The sequence below is a fragment of the Trichosurus vulpecula genome, chromosome 2, assembly GCF_011100635.1.
Source record: "Trichosurus vulpecula isolate mTriVul1 chromosome 2, mTriVul1.pri, whole genome shotgun sequence".
In the NCBI taxonomy this organism is placed as follows: Eukaryota; Metazoa; Chordata; class Mammalia; order Diprotodontia; family Phalangeridae; genus Trichosurus; species Trichosurus vulpecula.
The window spans coordinates 223,608,000-223,635,697 of record NC_050574.1 but is presented as its reverse complement, the minus strand read 5'-3'; the positions used below and the strand labels follow the sequence as shown (position 1 = coordinate 223,635,697).

At 35.0% G+C, this 27,698-nt stretch overlaps 1 protein-coding gene across 3 annotated transcripts in view; it reads right to left on the bottom strand.

Moving 5' to 3' along the window:
- Positions 1 to 27,698, bottom strand: part of UBR3 (ubiquitin protein ligase E3 component n-recognin 3) — a 312,264-nt gene that overhangs the window by 56,732 nt on the left and 227,834 nt on the right. For all 3 annotated transcript variants that reach the window (XM_036747217.1, XM_036747219.1, XM_036747218.1), the window contains exon 30: positions 23,287 to 23,372. In XM_036747217.1, coding sequence (XP_036603112.1) covers positions 23,287 to 23,372 — 86 coding nt within the window. The remainder of the gene's footprint in view (positions 1 to 23,286; positions 23,373 to 27,698) is intronic.

Here is a 27,698-nt window from a genome sequence, read left to right as displayed (position 1 = left end):
GAGGACAGCATGGACACTATACCCATATCTGAAACCTCAAAAAGGATTATAAACTGGTCTCAAGTGCAAGAAGCATTCCTGGAAGAGCTCAAGGAGGATTTCAAAAGCCAAATTAGAGAGGTAAAAGGAAAAAATGGAAAAAAAATTTCACTGATGAGAACAAATCTTTAAAAAGTAAAATTAGCCAAATGGTTAAGGAGGTACAGAACCTGATAGAAGAAAATGACTCCTTGAAAAGTAAAATTGGCCAAATGGAACAGGAGGCACAGAAGCTAAATGAAGAAAACAATCAGTTAAAAATTAGAATTGGGCAAGTAGAAGCAAATGACTCTATGAGGCATCAAGAATCAGTCAAACAAAATCTAAAGAACGAAAAAATAGGAGAAAACATAAAATATCTCATTGGAAAAACAACTGACCTGGAAAATAGATCCAGGAGAGATAATCTAAGAATTATTGATCTACCAAAAGGCCATGAAGAAAAAAAGAGCCTGGACAGTATCTTCCAAGAAATCATCAAGGAAAACTGCCCAAGGTCCGAGAACCAGAAGGTAAAATAATCATTGGCACTGATCACCCTCTGAAAGAGACCCCAAATTGAAAACTGCAAGGAATACTGCAGTCAAATTCCAGAATTATTGGGTCAAGGAAAAAATACTGCAAGCAGCCAGAAAGAAACAATTCAAATATCTCAGAAGTACAGTCAGGATCACACAGGACCTTCCAGCTTATACACTAAAAGACAGGAGGGATTGGAATATGATATTCTGAAAGGCAAAGGAGCTTGGACTACAACCAAGGATCAACTACCTAGCAAAACTGAGCATAATTTTTCAGGCAAGGGGATAGACATTCAATGAAATAAGGGAATTCCAGACCTTCCTGAAGAAAAGTCCATAGTTTAATGGAAAATTTGATCTTCAAATACAAAACTCTAGAGAGACATAAAAAGGTAAACGCAGAAAAAATAAAACCTTGTTATTCAATAAGGGCAAATTGTTTACATTCTTATACAGCATTATATTGTTTTATATACATTATATATGTATAAGCACATATATATATATATATCTTAATCTTGAGAATGGTATAGTTATTACAACAATCAAAAGGGATATACATAGACAGACAGTGTGAGCATAAATTAACTGATATGAAGATAAAAATAATAATTAAGGGATGCAAAGGGATTGTTCTAGGAGAAGAGGTAAGGAAGAGGGAGAAAAGGGTAATTACATCATATGAAGAGGTACAAAAATACATTATAATAGGGGGAAAGAAGAGGGGGAAAAGAGCAATGTTTGAGCTTTACTCTCATAGGATTTGGTGCAAGAAGGGAATAACATACTCTGATAAGTATACAAATCAAACTTGTCCTACAGGCAGTATGAGAAGAAAGGGGAAAGAAGGGGCGGGGAGTCAGAAGGGAGGGAAGATGTAGTAAGGTAAAAGGGTAAGATAAGGGAGGGGGTTGATAGGGAGGGAAAATTGAAGGAGGCAGTGGTCAAAAGCAAAACTCTTTTGAGGAGGAGAAGGAAGAAGGGAGAAATAAGAGCATAAAGAGGGGGCAGGGGAAATAGGATGGAGAAAAAGACAAAGATAGTAATCATAACTGTGAATTCTCCCATAAAAAGGAGGCAGACAGCAGAATGGATTAAAAACCATAATCCTATAATACGTTGTTTACAAAAAACACACTTGAAACAGGGGGATACACACAGGGTATAGGTAAAAGGCTGAAGTAGAATATATTATGCTTCAGCGGAAGTAAAAAAGCAGGGGTAGCAATCCTAATCTCAGACAAAACAAAAGCAAGATAGATCTAATTAAAAGAGATAAGTGAGGAAACTATATCTTGTCAAAAGGCACCAGAGACAATGAAGTAATATCAATTCTTAACATCTATGCACCAAGTGGTACAGCATCCAAATTCTTAGAAGAGAAGTTAAGGGAGTTACAGGAAGAAATGGACAGCAAAACTATACTAGTGGGGCACCTCAACCTGCTCTTCTCTGAACTTGATCAATCTAACCTCAAAATAAGCAAGAAATAAGTTAAGGAGAACAGAATTTTTGAAAAGGTAGATATGATAGACCTCTGGAGAAAACTGAATGGGGACAGAAAGGAATATATCTTTTTCTCAGCAGTACATGGCACACACACAAAAACTGACTGTGTACTGGGACATAAAAACGTCACAATCCAGTGCAGAAAGGCAGAAATAGTCAATGCATCCTTTTCAGATCGTAATGCAATAAAAATTATTTGTAATAAAGGGCCATGGAAAGAGAGACTAAAAACTAAGTGGAAACTAAATAATCTAATCCTAAAGAATGAGTGGGTCAAACCACAAATCATAGAAACAATCAGTAACTTCATTCAAGCGAATGACAATAATGAGACAACATACCAAAACTTATGTGATGCAGTGAAAGCAGTTCTTAGGGGAGGTTTTATATCTCTGAATGCTTACATGAATAAAATAATGAAGAAGGAGATCAATGAATTGGGCATGCAACTGAAATGCTAGAAAAAGAACAAACTGAAAATCCCCAATTAAATACAAAATTAGAAATACGGAAAACCAAAGGAGAGATTAATAAAACTGAAATCCAGAAAACTATTAAACTAATAAATAAAATTAAGAGCTGGTTTTATGAAAAAAAAACAATAAAATCGATCAACTTTTGGTCAATTTGATTTAAAAAAAACAATGAAGAAAACCAAATTACCAATATCAAAAATGAAAAGGGTGAATTCATCTCCAATGAAGAAGAAATCAAAACAATAAGTAGGAATTATTTTGCCCAACTGTATGCCCATAACTTTGATAATGTTAGGGAAATGGATGAATATTTACAAAAATATAAATTGCCCAGATTAACAGAAGAGGAAGCAAAATACTTAAATAACCCCATCTCAGCAAAAGAAATTGAAAAAGCCATCAATGAACTCCCCAGGAAAAAATCTCCAGGGCCAGATGGATTTACAAGTGAATTCTATCAAACACTTAAAGAACAATTAATTCCAATACATTATAGACTATTTGGAAAAATAGGCGAAGAAGGAATCCTACCAAATTCCTTTTATGATACAAATATGGTACTAATTCTTAAACCAAGAAGAGCCAAAACAGAGAAAGAAAATTATAGACCAATTTTCCTAATGATTATAGATGCAAAAAATTTAAATAAAACATTAGCAAAAAGATTACAGCAACTTATCATGAGAATAATAGACTATGACCAGGTAAGATTTATTCTGGGAATGCAAGGCTAGTTAGGTATTAGGAAAACTATCAGCATAGTTGATCATATCAATAACAAAACTAGCAGAAACCATATGATTGTCTGAATAGATGCAGAAAAAGCTTTTGATAAAATACAACACCCACTCCTATTAAAAACACCAGAAAGCAGAGGAATAAATGGAGTCTTCCTTAAAATGATAAGTAGCATCTACTTAACACCATCAGCAAGCATTACATGTAATGAGGATAAGCTAGATGCATTTCCAATAAGATCGGGGGTGAAACAAGGATATCCATTATCATCCCTATTATTCAATCTGGTACTAGAAATGTTAGATTTAGCAATAAGAAAAGAAAATGAAATTGAAGGAATTAGAATAGGCAAAGAAGAAATTAAGTTATCATTCTTTGCAGATGATATGATGATATACCTAGAGAATTCTAGACAATCAAGTAAAAAACTACTTGAAATAATAAATAACTTTAGCAAAGTTGCAGGATATAAAAATAAACCCACATAAATCCTCGGCATTTCTATATATTACTAACAAAGCCCAACAGCAAGAGATAGAAAAAGAAATTCCATTTAAAGTTACTGTAGACACTATAAAATACTTGGGCATCTACCTGCCAAGACAAACCCAGGAACAATATGAACACAATTACAAAACGCTTCTCACACAAATAAAGTCAGACCTGAATAAAAGGAAAAACATCACTTGTTCGTGGTTAGACCAAGCTAATACAATAAAAATGACAATATTACCTAAATTAATTTACTTATTTAGTGCCATACCAATCAAACTACCAAAAAGTTATTTTATAGAGCCAGATAAAATAATAACAAAATTCATCTGGAAGAACAAAGATCCAGAATATCACGGGAATTAATGAAAGGAAATGCTAGGGAAGGAGGCCTAGCCATACCAAAAATTAAACTGTATTATAAAGCAGCAATCATCAAAACTAATTGGTACTGGCTAAGAAAAAGAGTGGTGGATCAGTGGAACAGGTTAGGTACACAAGATACAGTAATCAATAAATATAGTAATCTACTCTTTGATAAACCCAAAGAGTCCAGCTTCTGTGATAAGAGCTCACTATTTTACAAAAAACTGCTGGAAAAACTGGAAAATAGTGTGCCAGAAATTGGGCATAGACCAATATCTTACTCCATATACCAAAATGAAGTCAAAATGGGTTCACGACTTAGATTTAAAGGCTGATACTATAAGCAATTTGGGAGAGAAGGGAATAGTTTACCTGTCAGACTTATGGAGAAGGGAAGAATTTATGACTAAACAAAAGTTAGAGAACATTGCAAAATACAAAATGGATAATTTTGATTACATTAAATTGAAAAGTTTTTGTAGGAAAAAAAGCCAATTCAATCAAGATTAGGAGGGAAGTAGAAAATTGAGAGAAAATCTTTATAACCAGTGTCTCTGATAAAGGCCTCACCTCTAAAATAAACAGGGAACTGAGTCAAATTTATAAGAATACAAGTCATTCCACAATTGATAAATGGCCAAAGGATATGAACAGGCAGTTTTCAGAGGAAGATATTAAAGCTATCTATGTCAGAAGAAAAAATGCTCAAAATCACTATTGATTAAAGAAACACAAATCAAAACAACTCTCAGGTACCACATCTCTCCTGTCAGATTGGCTAACATGTCAAAACAGGAAAATGATAAATGCTGGAGTAGATGTGTGAAAATTGGAACACTATTGCATTGTTGATGGAGTTTCAAACTGATTCAACCATTCTGGAGAGCAATTTGGAACTATGCCCAAAGGGCTATAAAAATGTGCCTAGGGGCAGCTAGGTGGCACAGTGAGTAGAGCACCAGCTCTAGAGTCAGGAGGACCTGAGTTCAAATCCAGCCTCGGACACTTGACACATGTACTAGCTGCGTGACCTTTGGCAAGTCACTTAACCTCAACTGCCCTGCCAAAAAAAATGTGCCTGTCCTTTGACCCAGCAATACCCTTTCTGGGGCTGTATCCCAAAAAGACCATTCATACAAGGGGGAAAAGGACCCGTATGTACAAAAATATTTATAGCAGCCCTTTGTGTGGTGGCAAAGAATTGGAAATCAAAGAGATGCTCATCAATTGGGGAATGGCTAAATAAATTGTGGTATGTGAGTGTAATGAAATACTATTGTGCTATAAGAAATGAGGAGCAGATGGACTTCATAACAACCTGGAGAGTCTTATATGATCTGATGATGAGTGAAGGGAGCAGAACCAGGAGAACATTGTACACAACCACAGACACATTGCTTGATGTGATGACTATGATAGACTTGGCTCTTCTCAACAATGCAAGGTTCTAAGACAGCTCTAAAAGCCTCATGTTGGAAAAGGCTATCCACATCCAGAGAAAGAACTGCAGAGCCTGGATGCAGATCAAAGGATACTATTTGCTCTCTTTTAAAATTTATTTTATTTTATTTTTGGTTTTGTTATATCTTTCTCATGGTTTATTTCATTGGTTATAATTCTTCTTTACAATTTGATTATTGGGAAAAGAAGTTTAATGTGAAGGTTTATTTAGAACTTATATCAGAGCTGTCTTAGGGGGGAGGGCAGGGGAGAGGAAGGGGGAAAAAATTTGGAACTCAAAAACTTGTGGAACTGAATGTTGTAAACTAAAAAAAAATAATTAATTTTTTAAAAAAAGATCTGGTAACAGACTGGATATGTGGGGAATTTATTTTTAAATTTATCTAATTTGTCTGTGCCAGTTTAAATTCATGTTTTTATAGAGCATATAACTTGAAACAAAAGCATTTTTAAATCACTGAATTTCAGGGGAAAATTTTGAAAATCCATTATATTTTACATTGAGCATTCAAAACTGATAAGCATATATAAAGGCAAAACTTCATTCACCTGAGTAAATATGTATTCAGCAGCAAATTATTTAACAAATGATCACATTTCAAAGTGTGCTTAATTAGCTAGTGTCTTGTATGTAGATTAATAAAAGTAATTTTCAAACAAAAAAAGATAACAAGAATATAAAATATTTTATAATTAGTATACTTTTTAATATGTGTTTCATTCCAGGAGATAGAAAACAACTTATGAAATAACTTCATCTGTTTCATTTAAAAGTCAGTTGTAGTTAAAGTAGACCAGTATGACAAGGAGGCAAAACATAAATTATATCAAATTTAAAAAGAGATATCAAAATAATATTCCTCTTAGTTTAATATTTCAAGGATCTCTGATTTTATCCATGTGAATACACCCTCTGCCAACATCTCTTACAACTCCTCCACGGTTTGGGGATTTTATTTCATATTATTTTTTTTGAGGCCTTTCTTTTATTATGGGACTCAGGAAGATGTGGATTCCTATCTCATCTCTAATGCTTACTAGCTGTATTAACGATGGATAAGTCATTTAACCCCTCTGGGTCACAACTGCCTGTTTCTCCACCTGTAAGATGGGGAAAATAATATTTGAGTATTTCCTTCATAGGGTTGTAGTGAGGTTCAAATGAAATGAAATATGTAAAGTGTATTGCAAACATTTAAGCACAATCTAACTGAGTTACTTTTATCTTATCCTTTCAAAAGAAGTCTTGGAAGGGGAAGTTAACAAAGAGAGGTCTGAGCTATTTTTTTAAAGGGCAAAAAGAATGAAATTTCCTAATTATTATGAAATTTCCCTAACATGGAGAAAATCTAACAATCAATACTCAACCAAATATTTCTAGGGTAATCCAGTCCATATTCTCTAGTTTATATAATAAAGAGCAAAAGGGCATGTTCATTTTGTCTTCTCTTATCTGGAAGCCACTACATATTCTAAAAGACTACCTAAATTGCCCTTCCCACTGTCTGCTAAACCTGCCCCTCCCTTTCTTAACTCTAAAAATGTGGCTCCTTGAGAAAGTCTCTAATAACGCCAACTAGTTTGAATCACTCTGAAATATCTATCCTTACTTCTTTCCCCTAAGAATATTTGCTATTAGCTACCCGGACTTCTCCATCATGCCCCAGGAAGCTCCTTATTGGGAAGACCTCATCATCCTTGCAAGATGCCATCAGCCTTGGTACTGCACCTCATCACTACCCTCTGTCTCTCTGTCTGAAGGATGAACTTCAAAACCGCCATTAAGGAGAGAACTCAGCTCAGATAACACCTCATTTTCCATCTGGTTGCACTGTGACTTCTCTGACTTCTCTAGTATGCTCCCCTCCCCTCAACCTCCACCCTCCACTTTTCAGTCTTTTGGTTATTGTCTTCCCCAAATAGGTTGTAAGTTCTTTGAGGGCAGGGACTGTCTTTCTTTTTTTTGATTTATGTCCCCAGCTGAGCACAGTACTCTTAGCACATAGTAGGTCCTCAATAATGTTTACTGACTATTGAATCTCATTTCACTTTTGTATCCTTAGTAGCTGGCAAAGGGTCTGTACCTATTTAAAAGGCGCTAGAAAGTGCATACTGAATTGTATAGATTTATATTAGTCTATTCTGTATACTCCTTTTAGATTAAAAATTACTCTAAGTCAGAGGTTCTTAAGCTAAATGCTGTGAAATTGGGTTTTTTAAAACATACACACACACACACACACACACACACACACACACACACACACACATATATATACACACACACATATGCCTATGTTTCAATATAATTGGATTCCTTTGTAATCTAGTGCATTTAGTTTTAGTAATTTAAAAGCATTATTCTGAGAAGGGACCCATAGGTTTCACCAATGTCAGAGAGATCCATGATACAAAAAAAAGGTTTAAAAAAATCAGACTCTAAGCTGATGTTTTCTAACCTTTTTAATAATTCTGACAGACCTCTAAAGTTTTCAAATTTCACAATATATTGCAAGCCTCCATTTAGCACCAACATTCTTTGGTTTTATAGGTGAGCAATTCCCATAAATGCTAAGTTGTTGCTGTGGCAGTATTATATTCATAGGCCTTTTAGCAGCATTCATATAGAAAATTTACACAGGGATTATTAATAGCATTGAAGGTTTAGCTTCCAGAAATCTTGCTAAATTTAGAAAGCAAAGATGGCATGGCAGCACCATAAAACATCAAAGAGGCCTTCATAAAGCACTACCAGGAATGAATGAATAAAGCACTTATTAAACATTTACTATATGCAAAGCACTTTGCTTAAGAAAAGGCTTCCATTTCTTTTTTAAATCCCAGAGCAACTAGTATGGTAAATCCTTTAAATGGTGTGTCTTTAATATGTAAGGTTGGTTACATGAGATCCTAGGTCAAAGGAGAGTTCATAGGATTATAAATCTAAGGCTGGATGAAACCTTAGAATTCCTCTAACCCAATGTGTCTTCATTAAAATTTAAGAAAGCTGAAGCCCAGAAAAGTTAAGTGATTTTCCCAAAGACACAGAGGCAGTAGAGGCAAAATTCAAATTGGGCCCTAGAACTCCAATGTTCAATGTTCTTTCCACTGTACATGTTGAATCCTTAATTAGTACTAAGTTAAACTTTCTTCCCGGCTGGTACTAAAATAAAATATATCAAGACTAGTGTCAAGTCAACAAATATTACTACATACTGACTACAAAGCAAGCCATCCTCCTGAACACTGCAGAGAAATACAAAGAAATAGAAGAATGCTCTTTTCTTCAGGGGCTTACAAGCTGGTCAGAAATGAAAATAACAACCATTCCACAAATTACTTATTTCACCTGTAAGGAAATTCAAAGCTCAATTTAGTGTTGAAAAGCAGTAACTAACTCAACCTCTAGGTGGCTGGTAACATCTGTTTCTTTGCCAATTTTAACTAGTTTTTGGTTTTGTTTTTTTTTTAATTTTAATCATCTGCTTTCATAGTAGGTAGATATTGGATTTATACATTTTATACTTACATAATATCTGAGCTGAGGCTTAGAGCAACTGAATCATCCAGACACGGCCTGGCACATAGTAGGCACTTAATAAATGCAAAATAACCGAACTCAGCCAACATTATATCTCTCTCCAAAAGGCTATTAGGACCAACTAGAATCACAGCCTTACCACACCACTCCTCATGTATAGGCTATCACCTTGACATGGAAAAAAAAAAGTCAACACTAGAATAGAGCTACCCATGGTTACAGAAAGTAGGTGACAATCTACTATCCTCTACCTAGTAAATTCCCCTCCTCTTCTCTTTCCTTCCATAATACCCTCTGATTCAGAGTCAATAGCTACATTCATGTGCTGACATCTAATTGTAGGTGTAAACCAGGGCACTGTCCTGGGCCCACTTATGTTCTCTCTCTACTCTCTCTCAGTGATATCATCAATTTATAAAAATTCAATTATGTCTATGAAGATAACTCCCAGATCCATATAACCACCTTTATCTCACTCCTATGATCCAACCCAACATAACCAACTGCTTGCTGGACAGTTCCATTTTGATAACAAATAGAGATCTGCAATATAATTTTTAAAACTCACCTTCTATCTTTCCCCCAAGCCTACCTCTATTCCTAACTTCCTCATATTGTTGAGGACAGAATTATTTTTTTTGACACCCAGGTTTGCAACCTGAAGAGTCATCATCAATAATTTCTTCTCCACTCCCTGCCCCCACATCCATTGATTCTACCTTCACAGAATTTCTCACAGTCATCTCTTTCAGCTCAATTTAGGTCCTAATCTCTCAACTGGACTTGCAAAATAGCCTCCTAATTGGTCTCCCAACTTCAAGGTTCTCCCCTCTCCAATCTATATCCTCAGCACAACTGCCAAAAGAATAGACTTAAAGTATGTTTGACCATTTCACTACCTATCAAAGGGCTTCAGTGGCTCCCTCTGGCCTCCAGAATAAAATACAAATGTGTCCCCTTAGTATTTAAAGCCCTCCACAAGCAGGCTCCAAGCCACCTCTCCAGACTGATTTCACATGACTTCTCCTCCACACATATTCTATGTTCCAGCCAATCTGGTTTGCCTGCTGTTCCCCATGCACAATATTCAGTCTCCCACCTGTGTGCCTTTATATAGGCAAAGAATGATCTCCATCTTTACACTGCCTTGAAATCCCTTCAAGGATCAATTCTTCTACAAGAATTTTTTCCTGATCCTAACTCCCTGATATTACTTTGTATTTCTATTGTGTGTATTTTGTATTTATTTATCTTGTATATGCTGGAACCTTCCCTCTTCCCCCAGTAGAACATATGCCCCTTATGGACAGGAACAATTTGTTTTAGTCTTTCTATTTCCATCAGTTAGCATAGTAACATGCTTTTTTATAAACATTTTATAAACATGAAAAGCCAAATAACATTTTAAGACAGGATTACAAGGCAATAAATGATTAATTGCCAAGTAAGAAGTAAAGAAAATAAAGGCTCTCAAGTTCAGAGATGGGAAAAATTATCATGGGCTACAATGGGTTGGAACAATTTAAGGAAAAAGTGGTAGAATTTGAGCTAAGCTCAAGGGGATGGCTTGGTTAGATATAAAGAATATGGGAGGGGAGAGGGCAGGAGAATGTGACTAAGGGAGTATAATGAGTAGATCAATTTGGCCATAGACTGTAGACTCTTTAAAGACAGGGAACTTTCATATGTCTTTGTATGCATAGTACTTTGCACATACACAGTAGGCATTTAATAAATGTTTGCTGAATTGAATTAAATTTAATTGAACTGAACTGTCTGAAGTAGAAGATGCGCTTTTAGAGTCATGATGGAAAATTAGGCTGGGGTCAGACTATGAAGAGGCTAAAAGACCAGGAGTCTGGTCACTTATCATTAGTTAATGGAGAGCCCCTGAAGGTTTGTGAACAACAAAGAAACATAAAATGGCTATTAATAATTTCAGGTTGCTTCAACTATCTGACTTAATAAATACTTTCTTGCATAGCCAAAGAATTACTATGGCAATTTACAATAAAAGATTATGTTCTCTAATCCCTTAAAAATAGTCTTTTGTTGAGGGTAGCATAAGATTAAGATCATTAGAAGTAAAGAGAAAAGCAATGTTTTGCAAATTTAAATTATAAAAAGAATATAACCAAAAGTTACAATGTGAACAGTCTCTTTTTGAAGAAAACAAATTAGGAGAGGTAGTTACTTTTAATACCACTTCTTTAAAATTAAATTGTAGCCAAAGGAATTATATGAACATAAATATTAAACATTTTTTATACAAATAAACTCAGATCTAAATAACTGAAGTAATGTATATTGTTTATGGGTAGGTAAAGCTAATATAATTTTAAAAATAACAATTTTACCTAATCCATTTATTTGTCATCCCAATTAAATTACTAAAATTTATTTTACTGAGTCAGAAAAAATTATAACAAAGTTCACTTGGAAAAACAAAAGGTCAGGAACTTCAAAGGAACCAGGGAAAAAAGATGTAAAGGAAACAGATTCAGAAGGATCAGACCTTAAATTATATCATAAGGCAAGAGCATTGTTGAAGTGTAAAAAGGATAATTTCAATTATTTTAAATTAAAATTTTCCTGTATAAAGAAAACCTATTTAGACAAGAATAGAAAGAAGGCAGAAAGTCAGGAAAACATTTTCATAGACAATCTCTCAGATATTGCTGTGGTATAGAAAATGATGAGCTGGTTGATTTAGAAAAACATAGAGGGGCAGAACAAAAATGGCAGCTGGAAAGCAGGGACTTCTTTAATCTCTCCCCCAAATCCCTCCAAACACCTGTAAAAAATGGCTCTGAAAAAATTCTAGAGCTGCAGAACGCACAAAATAGAAGAGGGAAGCAGGTCTCCAGCCCAGGACAGCCTGAATGGTCGCTGGGAAGGGTCTATCACACAGTACTGGGAGCACAGCGCACCAGGAGAGACCAGACTGGGAGTCAGGGGGCGCAGGCCTGAGGGCCATGAATCATTCAGCTGTGGCAGTTACCAGACTTCTCAACCCACAAACACCAAAGACCACAGAGCAGGTTAATGGGAAAACTGCAGGATTAGGTTAGAGAGAGGTCTGGCCACAGCCCTGGGGGTGGCGGAGGCAGTGGCAGCAGCAGCAGCAGCACGAAGCTCCTACAGCTGCTTCCAGGGTCCCTGGCTCACACAGTGGGAGGAATCAGGCAGCCAATCAGAGCAGGAGTGCAAGGAGTGCTTTGCTGGCGCTGAGGCAGCTTTGCCCAGCTTGGATCTGGGTTGCAATTCTGGTTGGCAGTTCTTTGGGGAGAAGGAGCACTGCTGTGGCAGAGCTTGTGGTGACAGTGGAGTGGAAGTAGCTCTGAAAACAGCAACACAGCCCCTAAAGCTTGGGACAAAGCACTCTCTACTCAACAAGCAATCATATCCTGACAAAAAATCTGAAAGGTCAAGGAGTTGGCTGGGAACATGGCCAGGCAGCGAAAAAGGATGCAGACTCAGACTCTAGAATCTATTTTTGGTGACAAAGAAAATCAAAACAAACAGCCAGAAGAAGTCAACAAAATCAAAGAGCCTACATCAAAAGCCTCCAGGAAAAATATGAATTGCTTACAGGTCATGAAAGAGCTCAAAAAGGATTTGGAAAAGCAAGAAAGAGAAGTAAAGGAAAAATTGGGAGGGGAAATGAGAGCGATGCAAGAAAACCATGAAAAACAAGTCAACAACTTGCTAAAGGAGACCCAAAAAAATAATGAAGAAAACAACACCTTAAAAAATAGACTAACTCAAATATCAAAAGAGCTCCAAAAAGCCAATGAGGAGAAGAATGCCTTGAAAGGCAGAATCATCCAAATGGAAAAGGAGGTTCAAAAGACTACTGAAGAACATACCACCTTAAAAATTATATCGGAGCAAGTGGAAGCTAGAGACTTTATGAGAAATCAAGATATTGTAAAACACAAAGGAATGAAAAAATGGAAGACAATGTGAAATATCTCATTGGAAAAATCACTGACCTGGAAAATAGATCCAGGAAAGATAATTTAAAAATTATTGGACTACCTGAAAGCCATGATCAAAAAAAGAGCCTAGATATCATCTTTCAAGAAATTATCAAGGAGAACTGACCTGATATTCTAGAACCAGAACCAGAAGGTAATATAGAAATTGAAAGAATACACTGATCACCTCTTTAAAAAGATGCCAAAAAGAAAACTCCTAGGAATATTGTCACCAAATTCCAGAGTTTCCAGGTCAAGGAGGAAATAGTGCAATCAGCCAGAAAGAAACAATTCGAGTATTGTGGAAACACAATCAGGATAACACAAGATCTAGCAACTTCTACATTAAGGGATCTGAGGGCTTGGAATATGATATTCTGGAGGTCAAAGGAGCTAGGATTAAAACCAAGAATCACCTACCCAGCAAAACTGAGTATAATGCTCCAAGGCAAAATATGGATTTTCAATAAAATAAGAGGACTTTCAAGCTTTCTCAGTGAAAAGACCAGAGGTGAATAGAAAATGTGACTTTCAAACACAAGAATCAAGAGAAGCATGAAAAGGTAAACAAGAAAAAGAATAAGAAAAAGAAATTGCAAGGGACTTACTAAAGTTGAACTGTTTTGTTTACATTCCTACATGGAAAGACGGATGTGTGTAATTCATGAGACCTTTCTCAGTATTAGGGTAGCTGAATGGAATATGCATGCATATATATATATATATATATATGTATATACATACACACACATATACACACACACCACACATATATGTATATATGTACATATACATGTGTGTGTATGTATGTATGCATGTTTGTGTATATATACATATATATATACACACATATATATAGACAGAGGGCACAGGGTGAGCTGAATATGAAGGGATGATATCTAAAAAAATAAAATAAAATTAAGGGATGAGAGAGGAATATATTGAGAGAGAAAGGGAGAGATAGAATGCTCACATAAAAGTGGCAAGAAAAAGCAGTTCTGTAGGAATGGAAGAGGGGGCAGGTGAGGGGGAATGAGTGAATCTTGCTCTCATCAGATTTGACCTGAGGAGGGAATACCATACACACTCACTTGGGTATCTTACCCCACAGGAAAGAAGGAGGAAGAAGATAAAAAAGGGGAGATGATAGAAGGGAGGGCAGATAGGGGGAGGAGGTAATCAAAAACAAACCCTTTTGAAAAGGGACAGGGTCAAGGGAGAAAAGTCAATAAAGGGGGATAGTTTAGGAAGGAGCAAAATATAGTTAGTCTTTCACAACATGAGTATTGTGGAGGGGTTTTACATAATGATACACATGTGGCCTATGCTGAATTGCTTGCCTTCTTAGGGAGGGTGGGTGGGGAGGGAAGAAGGGAGAGAATTTGGAGCTCAAAGTTTTAAAAACAGATGTTCAAAAACAAACAGAAAAAAGTTTTTGCATGCAACTAGGAAATAAGATACACGGGCAATGGGGCGTAGAAATTTATCTTGCCCTGCAAGAATGAAAGGGAAAAGGGGATGGGAGGGGAGTGGGGTGACAGGAGGGAGGCTGACTGGGGAACGAGGCAACCAGAATATATGCCATCTTGGAGTGGGTGGGAGGATAGAAATGGAGAGCAACTTTGTAATTCAAACTCTTGTGAAAATCAATGCTGAAAACTAAATATATTAAACAAATTAAATAAACATTTAAAAAAAGAAAATAACCAAGTAATCAATTTTCAAAGCAACAAGAATATCAGAACATACAATATACCTCCTGATCTCTCACCAGGATGCACTATTTTAGGACTTCTCTGACTGATTCATTATTGGAATAATTTCATCATCCTGTAAGATTTCATCAGTTTTGGTACTCCATCCACCTCACCACTACTGTCTGCCTCTCTCTCAATGGAGGGAGGGGCCATGAACTCTAAACCCTTATTTAAGGAGAGGGCCCAACTCAGTTATCTCCTCATTTCTTACCTGGCTGCACTACTTTGGAACTTCTCTGACTAGAAATGTATAGTATGACTAGACTGAGCATGCTGCTCTCATATATAAAATTCATTACAAAATTAAAGAAGGTTCACTTTTGATCCACACATATATGTGAGTATGTGTGTGTGTATATATATACATACACATGTATATATACATATATATATACACACACACACATATGCATATATGAAAATCTAGAAGTGCTTCAATAAGAATAATTTTGGACCATCTCGATGTAAAATATATGATTCAATGTGTCTACTTTATTCTTATCATCACATTGACTGAGCTGACGAGTAGATCCATCAGTCATTCCTAATAATGACTTCCCAATATCAGCAAACACTGCACAATTCAATCTACTAAAACACTGTTTGACCTATTTGTTCTCATCATACTAAGGGCTATTAGTAAGTTACAACAAAGAAGTCTACTTTCACCTACAAACAAAAAATTCTACTTTCTGCAGTATCTAATCGACTAACTTTATAGATACTATAAGACTAATGTAGCATAATTTACTTAATCACAAAGCAGACATTACTGCAATGAGAGGAAATCTGAAAGAACTGTTGGATTGATCTTTATGTTTCCTTAAGCTTTAATTATACTAACTGAAAATGGTTAGCATAATTTAAAATTAGAATTAAAAAATAGAACAAGTTCTGTATTTTTCTTAACAATATGCATCATATTACATTTCATTATTCTGTATAAAAATTGATAGCTAATTAACCATAAACTTTAGATTTTAGAGGCATATACATATAACAATATACATTTTATATTTATTTCTGTGTGTGTAAACACACACATATGCTCATACAGAAATGTGTTTTTATTCATACATAATTTTTTTAAATTGTGGTTGCATTTCTGAAAAATACAACTATATAAATTATTTTGTTCAACTTTTCCTTAATTATTACTACTAAGCAAGCCATTAAATAAAGAACTGTATGCTTGCTAAAGGTGTTTGTCACTATAAAGCTTTCAAGGATTATTATACATTACTTCCCTTCACTGTGTAATCCAGCTAAAATACCCTTTTCTTGATGTTTCTCACATATTACATCCAAACTCCTCTCCTTTTGCCTTTGCATGTGCAAGAACTAATAGGAGCCTTTGATAGTGTAGTGACATGGTTAGACTTACACATTAGGAAAATAACTCTAACAACTGAGTGGAGTGGGTATGATATGGAGTAGGGAAAGACTTGAGAGAGGGAGACTACTTAAGGATTCTGAAATAGTGCAGGCAAGAGGTGCTGAGGGCTTAAATTAAGGTGGTGGCTGTGTGAATAGAGAAATGGAGATATATCTGAGAAATGTGAAGAAAGAAATGACAAGATATGGCAACTCACTCTATATGTGGGGTGACGAGTTAAGGATGAAAACAAGATTGTGATTTTGGGTGATTGGAAAGATGATGTTGCCTTAGAAAAAGAGGAAAAGACTTGGACTTATGAAGGAAGATGTTATCCACCTTCTGAGAAACATGATAGGAGGAAATAAGCATAGTAGTGCTTTACATATTACTTACATATATACTTATATTACATATAAGTGTATGAATGCACATGGGTATATGTGTGTATAGATATCTATGTATATTTATATATATCCGAGCTTAATTATAGTCTTCTTTGGGGGGTGGGAGCGGAAAATAAAGCAAAAAGTGCACAGCAGAGAACAAAAGAAAATCAACAAAGAAGCAAAGAAAAGCTAGACAGCCTTGAAAACAATGTGCAGTATTTATTATGTAGGTTTTATTATATTTGTTTATATCACGGCTGTCCAACCGTAGGTTTTTAATGAAACAATAGACAATATATTTTGATTCGCCGTTTTAGTGAGAGCTCTGCGGTAGCTCAGCTTCATTTACTAAAGCATTTAAGTAAATTTCTATGCTTGTTGGTGGGCCGCATTTTGGACAGCCCTGATTTATATATTTATCACGTGGGGTTTTTTTTTTTTTGGGGGGGGGGCGGACAGTGAGTTCTGTTTTAGATATATTGAGTCTGAGATGCCTGAAGGACATACATTCTGAAATGTCACCATCAGGCAGTTGGTGATAATGGACTGGAGGCTCAAGAGAGAGATGGATACATGGTTCTGAGAATCATCTGCATGGGGATGGCAACAGAACCCATGACAGCTAATGAAATAATCCAGTGAGATTATAGAAAGAAGACAGAGAAGGACCAAAGACAGAGTCTCGGGATATACCATAGTTAGAGGGTATGACATGGATGAAGAAAGCTGTGAGTTCAGATAAGTGAGAGGTGAACAGAGTCAGGCAAAGAAAGTATATAGGAGGAAAAGGTGGTTAAGAGTATCAAATGCTTTAGAGGACAAGAAGGATGAGGACTAAGAAGTCATTAGATTTAGTAAATAAGAAGTCACTAGCAATTTTGGAAAAAGAAATTTCAATTGTATGATGAAGTTGAGACTGCAGAAGATGTGGAGAGAGATGAAGTAGAGGCAGTGAGTAGAGATGGCTTTTTTAGCTAAAAAGGGAAACAGAGTTTTTAAGAAAACAAGAAAATTGGGAATGTATACGAGGAAGTAGGGAAGGGAGAAACTGAAGATTAAAAGGAGTGAGAATAATAGCAGGAGCAATTTGCTAGAGAAAACAGGCAAGGATGGGATCATGGCAATATATAAAAGAGTTAACTTTAGCAGGGAGTGAAGGTGAAGATAATGGGAATGATTTCAGAGGAGTGTGAGATGATGTGAAATTTAGGAAAGGAAGTCCTAATCATCAAAATTAAAAACAGCCCAAAGAACACAGATAGAGATATGGTGGATGGAAAGAGACTCCAGCATAGTCCTCACAACAACGCACATTCACAAGAAGTCATACAGGACCTATTTCTAGCCTGGATGGCCCTAGGTGGATGAACTATGGGAACTGCAGATGGGACAGAAGTCCAAGAGCACACAGCTTTGCTAATTTTTATGTCTCTCTTGTGTCTATTCTTTCCTGAACTCAAGAGAAAGTGTGAACCTGCATTGGTAGAGGGACCTTCTTCATCTGAGAGTTCCCTATGCAATCACAGTCCCTGTCTCTGTCCCTACTTAGATAATAAATAACTTCAAACAGTTAATTATTAAATACCATATCAATGATCCCCCTGGCTAGGGGAATTAGACATACAGATCTGTATGAGACCTTTGAGGCTATCCAGCCTGATTCAATCAAGCCCACTATTTACAAAAAAACAATTATTTTTGCAGCACACCAACAATTTCACCAGTAGTATCCCTAGTAAAGTAAAACAGATAAAAACCAATATTCTTTACATTGGCTCTACATAAACTATTTCAGGTAACAATAAAATGTCTCCCTATAACGGAAAATATTTCCTCACACTGCCTAACAATCCAAGAAGAAAAACCTGTTCTTAGTGTCTAGTCAAACAATAGCCAGAACATCCATTTAAAGCTAGAAGGGGCCTCAGAAGCCCTCCAATCCAATCATCTTATTTTTACAGAGGCTCAAAAAATGGCTTGTCCTGGTTCACAAATTCAGGAGAAGTCAGGGTTTGAATCCTCGTTCTTTGATTCTAAATCCTGAACTCTTTTCCTCTTTGCTGGAATGCCTCCCTAGTTCAGAGAAATTTCCTCTTATTTTCATAATATGTTCCTTTTTACTACCCTTATAATTTTGTATATTTTTTTTACTATTAGTGAAACAGAACATGTAATTCTGGCTTTGAACTATTTTATAGATCCCCTGAAGTAATCAATAAAAGTGAAAGTATTTAAAGAATAAGGTCAGGCCACCAAAGGATAACTTTCTAAAGGCTTATCATTGATATTCCACACTAAACCTATACACCCTTCACTGCAGCTTGGAGTGAAAGTCAAAATAATTTCCTCAGACTCTCAGATCATATCAAAATTTCACCCTTTAAGTATGCAACAGAACTACTTCAAGTTGCCCGAATAAAGCTAAGCTGGACTGCCTACAGTGATTAACAAAAATAGACATTCACTGTGTAAATTCTGCCTCTTTTTTTTTAATAAAATGACACATTATATCAAGATTAAATCATAAACAGTAACAAAAGAGTCAAAGCAGGTATTTGACTCTGCCTCTCTTGGTTTAACTTTCAAAATTAATCTCTTTATACAATATTTTGAGGGAATTTATTTGAAACAGGAATTAAGTACAGATTCAACACAGACTGAAGTGAATCTGCAGTTTAAAGACTCAGGATGGTGATGAAGATTTTATGGGAAGAAAAGATTTCTGTTTGTGCTTTAATACCCTAACTAAAAGGTCAAAAACAAAACCATTTTTCTCAACATATCACCTCTTTAAATTAAGATCCAAGATTCAACATTTACTTTTCTGGAAAAGTACTAAGATTATTCTAATATGAAAATTTTCAGAAATTCTAGACTATACTAAAATTTATAGACTTTTTCTTATGTACTTTCAAATCATATACAAGAAGCTGACCGATAAGAGCTTTCTTAGTACATTAAACAAGTAATCTGACTTTTAAAAAAATTTAGAATTTATATATACCTTTGTTGAACAAAATGTAGTCCTTACAAGGAATAGCATTGTTTATTAATTGACCTACTTATTCAAGATAGGAAGATCAACTAAAAGTAGTTTGTGTAAATGTTTTTCATTTAGGGACATCCAACATGCAAAAGTTTTATTTTTAATTCTCTCTACTCTTCTAAAAGACTTTCAAATAACTAGAACAATTGATTGATAGATAAGGATTGAAATATCAACAACACACTAATAGGTTATTTTTGCTCACTGTCCCCACTGTGAATTCTTTCCCAGACATTAGATTGGAAGCACACATTTTCACCTTGATAAGCCACTGGGGCTTTTAAATCAATTTGAAAAAAAAAATGACAGTTATAAATGCTTGTTTGAAGAGTTCTTTAAGAGTAAATGTAGAGGCAGAGCACAGACTCGGACTCAGCTGAACTCTCTCAACATACGCCTACAAACAACTTTAAAATAATGCCTCAAATCAAATTTTGGGGAGGCAGAGGCAACAAAAGGTCAGAGTGAGACATTTTTCCAGACAACTTAGGAGATCAGCAGGGCAGGTCTATAACACCGGGGTGGGCAAGGCCCAGAGCCAGCAGTGGGTCTTTGAGGGAGCAGTAGCAACTTCAGGGGCTCTCAGGCCAGAGATGGTAAGGGGGGAAGGGGGTCAGACAATTGGTCAGAAAAAGAATACAGGAGACATTTTGCTGGCACTGGGTACAGCTAGTGCTGATCGGCAACTCTACTGCGCATAAGCAGTTCTGGGTCACAGTTGTGCTTATGATCCATCACAAGGGAACAGAGGGCCAGTCACCATTCAGAGGCCAAGAGAAGCACTAGTATTTATGACTGCAGGGGAGCAAGGGCCCGTAAAAACCAGAGCACAGTCCAGGAAAGCAGTGCCCACATCTCTCCCAGAATAACACCAACTCAGAAACACCAAAAACTTGCAGACCTCCAAAGCTAGTTCTGACAAGCAACACAAAAAAGCACAGTGCCTCCCCACCCCCAGATGAGGAGAGCCCAACTTTAACATAAAGTTCAAAGTCAAGAAACAGGCAGGGAAAATGAGAAAACAAACAAACAGAACTTGACTATGAAAAGCTCCTATGGTGGCAAGAAGAGCAAGATATAAACTAGGAAGAAGAAAACAATGTAAAAACAGCTACAAGCAAAGCTTCAAAAAAATGCTAATTGGGCCCAAGGCCAGCAATACCACTACTAGATCTAAAACAGGCAACTAGGTCATACAGTGCTACAGCACTGGGCCTGAAGTCAAGAAGATTTATCTTCCCAAGTTCAAATCTGGCCTGAGGCACTTACGAGCTGGGTGAACCTGGGCAAGTCACTTAACCCTGTTTGCCTCATTTCTTCATAGCAAACCACTCCCGTGTTTTCGCCAAGAAAACCCGAAATAGGGTCTCGAAGAGTTAAACATGACTAAAACAACTAAACAACAAAAAGGTCTATACCTCAAAGAGTTCAAGGAAAAAGGAAAATAACCTATATGTACAAAAATACTTATAGCAGCTCTTTTTGTGGTAGCAAAGAATTGGAAATTGAGGGGATTCTCATAAATTAGAGAATGGCTTAACAAGTTGTGGCATATGATTTTGATGGGAAACTACCGTGCTTTAGAAATGACAAAGGGAGTGGTTTCAAAAAAAACATGGCAAGATCTATATGATGAATCAACGCAAAGTGAAATGAGAAGAACCAGGAGATCATTGTGCAGTTACAGCTATGTTGTCACAATGATCAACTGTGAAAAACTGGGCTACTTTGTTACAATGATCAAGACAATTCCAAAGAACTCAAGATGAAAAAAATGTTATACACCTCCAAAGAGAGAACTGATTAATTCTGAATACAAATTAAAGTATAATTATCTAGTACTCAAAATTCAAAAAGAATATTAAAAATAAATAATACATTAAAATAAAGTAAATATGTATTCAAGAGGATAATAATTTATTCCAAGACATAAGACATTCTGGTTAAAAGTTGTCTAAAGTCATATGAACATAAATAAGAAATAAGAAATCAAATGAAAATGACATGACATCAAAGTTACAAAAAATATACCTTACAATTAATTGGGGTCAAATTTACAAAAGATTTTTAGCAATAAAATAACACTAAAGCTACATTATTACATTAAACTACACCTTACAATTAGAGTAAAATTAACAAAGGATTTTTAGCAAGTCTCTTTTCTACCAGGTATATAATCATCTACAAATCACTAATATAATATAATCGAAAAACAATAAAGGCCAGATAACACAACTCATTAAAGAGTTTAAGTTGAAACTGAGATTATCACCTGACATAACAGTCCTTAGCATTCTCATAAAACTGTTCAGATATATGGAAATCAATTTATGTGGCAGCTTCAGAGAAAAACATAAGATAAACTATATAACTGAAATCACTTTAATTCTTAAGTACAATTTTCTCTCAATTATATACCAATGTTACATAACAGTTAAGGATAAGTATCAAAATAGGATATATTCTATAATGGAAAGCACAGTGAATAAAAACTAGGATATCTTCTTTGTGCCAAGTTACTCTTTTCAATATATCTCTAATTTATAATACATGTAAATATAGTAATTATTTATGTTTCAACAAGTGAATAATTACCCTAGTCTTTAGCAAATTATCATTTACAAACTTTAAGTATAACTAGGAAGGTATCATTTTAGCATATTTTTTAAAAAGTCTTAATATTTTCAAAATCATCTTGATAATTTCCCCCCAAATCACACATCTTTAAAAAAACTGCAATGAGATATATGCATTATTTTTAAAGTATGCACGAGGGCAAACATAGTAAAGCAAATATGTACTGATAACTTTTTGGAAAAGTTATTTTTAGCCTTTTTAGAAAAACAAGCTGTATATCATAACCCTCCCCTCTCCCCAAAATCAATCCTCACTTTACTTTTTTGGTAGAAGGAAGTAGGAAAGAGGGATTTGGCCAGTAATCAAATAAATCTGTGACAATTAATATTCTGTGCCAACCTTTGATATCACTCTTCTAAATGACATGATTAAAATTAGGACTAAGTGTAGCACTAAAATTACACTCTTAAAAAATCTATTTTTAAGCATCCAAATTAGACTTCAATCAATGACACAACTACTACAAAGAATGTGAACTAGAAAAATATTTTTACCTGAAAACTCATACAGAAATTTTATGAACATAACAAAATAATATATTTCAAACTTATTTCAAATTTAATTAGTAGGATGTTAGAAAGAAATCTATGGGCAAAATAAATAGTGCCTATAATATGTGTTCTTAAAACTATTCAATGTAAAAGTTCCCCTTTAAAAGAACTAAGGTAGGGGATGAAAAAGCCAATTATTTTTTTATAGCTGAGAATACAATCTTCTTTCATTACTAAATCCATAAGCTTCCTAAGTAGGTTATGTTAGATTAGAAATATACTTTAAAATCAGGGAAATATGTGGTTAGCCTTGTAAAGGTTTAATCATAATAGTAAAGGGTTATGAATTTAAAGATTTGGGAAATATTTCAAGTTATACTAAAAAAGTAAGCCTTATTTTATACTTGTTTCTGAAAATTCAATATTTAGTTCAAAAGCAAACTGAATTTAATAATTTTAAATACTCACTCAAACAAGATCGTTTGCCAGCTGTGCTTGCTCCACCTGAACACAAATTTCCTCCACGATGAATTAACTCCAGTTCCAAATTGGTTCTATAAATAAAGCATTAAAACAATTTACAAAGTCATTAGGTTAAAAGCTTAGTCCTTTTGGGGGTTAAATTATATAAACATACACACATAAAAATGAAATCTCTCCTTCCCACTGTTATATGTGAAAGTATAGTTTAATTTATACACTGATATTGTAGGTGTAAATTCAGAAAAGAAACCAATTCTGACACCCTTTTCTACATATTCAGATTTGCACCAGTGAAAAAATTATATTTGTCACTATAAGTGTGGCCACACTTCAACTTTTGCCTCTCCACCCCACCAAAAAAATGAAAAATTGGGCATTAAGGGGAAAAAATCTCTAAAAATACTTCATGAAACTGTTTATATTCTTAATGAGAAAGTATACAGGAAATGCATTCTTAACCATTGATATTTTCATTAATACAAATTACAAACATATATATTTTCCTTGAGAGAAATAGGTCAACTTTCAGAGTTCAGGCAACATTTTAAACATTATAGACGCCATCACTAACATGAGTCTAAAGATATCACAAAACTATAAAAAGCAATCTCTTTTATCAACCTCCAAGATAAATTCTCCAGAAAACACAGATGACTATTAACATTTATGAACATTACTACTACTACTACTATTACTATTAATAATATAATATTGCATTTGCAAGGTGCTTAGCAATTATTACCTTACATCATAGCAATAATTAATGAGTATTTTTTAATTAGGTCTATACATAAATTCATGGAGAACTGAAAAGTTACTCCTAAGTACTTTAATGGTACAGTGAAGCTCTAATTAATTATACCAAATTCATGAATAAAATTTTATAAAATATTTAAATTGGATGTTTTAAAATATTGTTTTACCTTTCATCAAAAAAAGATCAGACAATACAAAATATTTTCTCTGAAACTATTTTCTGTAAACATGCTTTTCTATTGTTGAAACTGAATAATTTATATACAAGATTTGGAATTCATATCAGTAACAAAGGCATCATTTAAAAAATATTTACAAAACTTAAAACTAACTCTTTTACAGTACACTATGGAAAGAATATACTACTATTTCATTTATAAGAAAATATTTGGAAATATTTAAGTTTTGAGTATGAAATATTTTGGTAAGGTATTTCCATATTTTTGCTTCTAAAAATACTAACTCCTCCAAATATTAATATCCTTAAGTTGCAGCATTGCCACCCATTTCTGAAGGAATGCTTTAATCCTCTCTACTCAAGGGGAAAAAAAGCAATTTAACATTGATAATGTTCCTGCTCAGAGCTCCATCTGGTTGCTGCTGATAAGGGCATCTGTGTGACAAGGGAATTTTCCACTCTTCAGGCGATTTGCATTGCTCACTGAACTTCTAAAAACCTACCAGCAAAGAAGCAGGGACAAGGATTTCATATTAGTGGACAGAAAGCGAGCGGAGACCAGCATGTGTTCCTTCATCAATGGAATATAAATGAGATCAATATATTTTGTTTTCACAAATCTTCTGTTGCCTAAATCTGTAGAAAAAAATTAATGGCTATATTCTCTTATAAAAACTGAGATCGCCTAGATAGTATTTAAAAGAGCTAGCTAGAAATACTAACAATTTCTAATGAATAAATGTCAAATCCAGAATTTTTACATTTTATTTCTCTAAAAGATGCAAATAGTCTTATTAAAACATAAAGGTAAGAACACTTTCAGTTTTTCATTCTGTCATAAATAAGATAAGATAATACATCAACTGTGGATTAAATCTAAAGTATTCTGGGGGAAATGCTACTGATTTTATTTCAGTGTTTCAGACAATGGTGGAAAGATCACTGGCCCAGCTTCTCTTGTAATGTGAAATACCTGCCCAAAGTTCTCACTTACTGCCATGTGCCCTGATAATCTTTGATAATATCAGGGATCACCTCCCATCACAAATTTCAATCCCATCTCAGTCATGCCAAAGGTAATCCCTTTAAATTAATTTTACATTAATACACATATCTGTGTATATTTTTATTATAACTATATTTACATACATGTATATAAGAAACATAAATATGTCTGTTCTGTATATAGACAGATAAGTTATACAAAAGAGAAAAAAATCATATTATATACCCAATAAATGCCTGCCCTTTCCTAACTGCTGAGAAATTCACACTACTAAATTCTCTCTCCCTACCCCTCTTTCTGAATACGTAATTTTCTGAGCATGGAGAGAAGTAAACTCTTGCATTCCATATTGTTTAATATAAATATACTCACATTGACTTGGGAAAAGAGTTAAAAAGAGAGAGAATCTCTTTAGTTTGAGAAAGAACTGAGGATTGCTTTTCATAGCTAAATTAATCCCTTCTTCCTCTGTCCCAAACCCTGACAGAATAAAAATGGACAACTCTAACAGCTTTCTTTCAGTTGTCTGTACTCAAAATACTTTCTACATAATGAAACTACTCTAATCTTTATCCTCATTTCTCCTTTTCCTCAGATTTTATCCATATGCCAGCTTTTCACAACTATGAAGAAGGCATCATTTGATCTATCATCCCTATTGGGCAGTTTCCCCTTTCTATCATAGATAATACAGTGGCTATACCCAAAGCCTCCATTTACTCAGCAGTCCTCTATCAAACTGTGGTTACTCACCACTCCATAAGAATAAGCATACTCATTTCTAAAATATATAGAGAACTGAGTCAAATTTATAAGAATGCAAGTCATTCCCCAATTGATAAATGGTCAAAGAATATGAACAGACAGTTTTCAGAGGAAGAAATTAAAGCTATCTATAGTCATATGAAAAAAATGCTCTAAATCAGGGCTGTCCAAAATGCGGCCTGCAGGTCACATGCAGCCCACAGTGCTACCCCAGAGCTCTCACTAAAATGGTAAATCAAAATATATTGTCTATTGTTTCAATAAAAACCTACAGTTGGACAACCCTGCTCTAAATCACTACTGATTAGAGAAATGGAAATCAAAACAACTCTAAAGTACCACCTCAAACCTATCAGATTGGCTAACATGACAAAACAGGAAAAATGATTAATGTTGGAGAAGATGTGGGAAAACTGGAACACCAATGCATTGCTGGTTGAGTTGTAAATTGATCCAACCATTCTGGAGAGAAATTTGGAACTATACCCAAAGGGCTATAAAATTGTAGATACTCACTGACTCAGCAATACCACTTCCAGGTATGTATCCCAAAGAAATCATAAAAATGGGAGAAAAGACCCACATGTACAAAAATATTTATAGCAGCTCCTTTTGTGGTAGCCAAGAATTGGAAATTGAGGGGATGCCCATCAGTTGGGGAATGACTGAATAAGTTGTGGTATATGAATGTAATGGAATACTATTGTTCCATAAGAAATGACGAGCAGGTGGACTTCAGAAAAACCTGGAAAGACTTACATGAACTGATGCTGAGTGAAGTGAGCAGAACCAGGAAAACATTGTACACAGTAAACAGCAACACTGTGCAAAGACCAACTTTCATAGACTTAGCTCTTCTCAGCAATACATGGATCTAAGACAACTCCAAAAGATTCATGATGGAAAATGCTATCTACATCCAGAAAAAAGCACTATGGAGTCTGAATGCAGATCAAAACATACAATTTGCTCTTGGAGGCGGGGGTAGGGGGGGCTTCTTCTTTCTCATGGTTTTTCCCATTGGTTCTAATTCTTTGTTACAACATGACTAATGTGAAAATATATTTAATATGAATGTATATGCATAGCCTATATCAGATTGCATGGCATCTTAGGGAGGAGGGAGGAGAATAAGAGGGAGAAAATTTAGAACTCAAAATCTTATGGACATGAATGTTGAAAACTAAGACTAAATAAATTTTTTTAAAAAAGAATAACTCTTCCTGTTTCTGTGTCTTCACTCATGTCGTTTCCCACATTCGTCTTATCCACTTATCCAAAATTTACTGAATTACAAGATCTAGTTCATGCTTTACCTCCTCCACAAGTCATTCTCGAGCGCTCCAACTTTTGGGGACTTACTCTAAGCTTTTAAAGTACTTATAGTCTGTGGCACAATTCAGAACTTAATTCTATTGTTTTGCATATTTGATGTTATTTTATGTGCACTAGTTTTCTCCATAAGAAGAAAGATTCTTGATGACAAGCCTTATGTCTTGGATGTCCTCTGCACTTGGATATGCTTCTTCCCAGAAGCATTAGCAAAACACTGCATATAACAAAAACTCTGCAGATTCTTTTTGATTGACTAAATGATGCTGTCTTGTCTTGGTTATAGGGCAGGTGAAACCAGTAACACAAGATTCTCCTGGTCTTCATTCATCTATCCAGTCTGTCTGTTCCTTTTTTTCT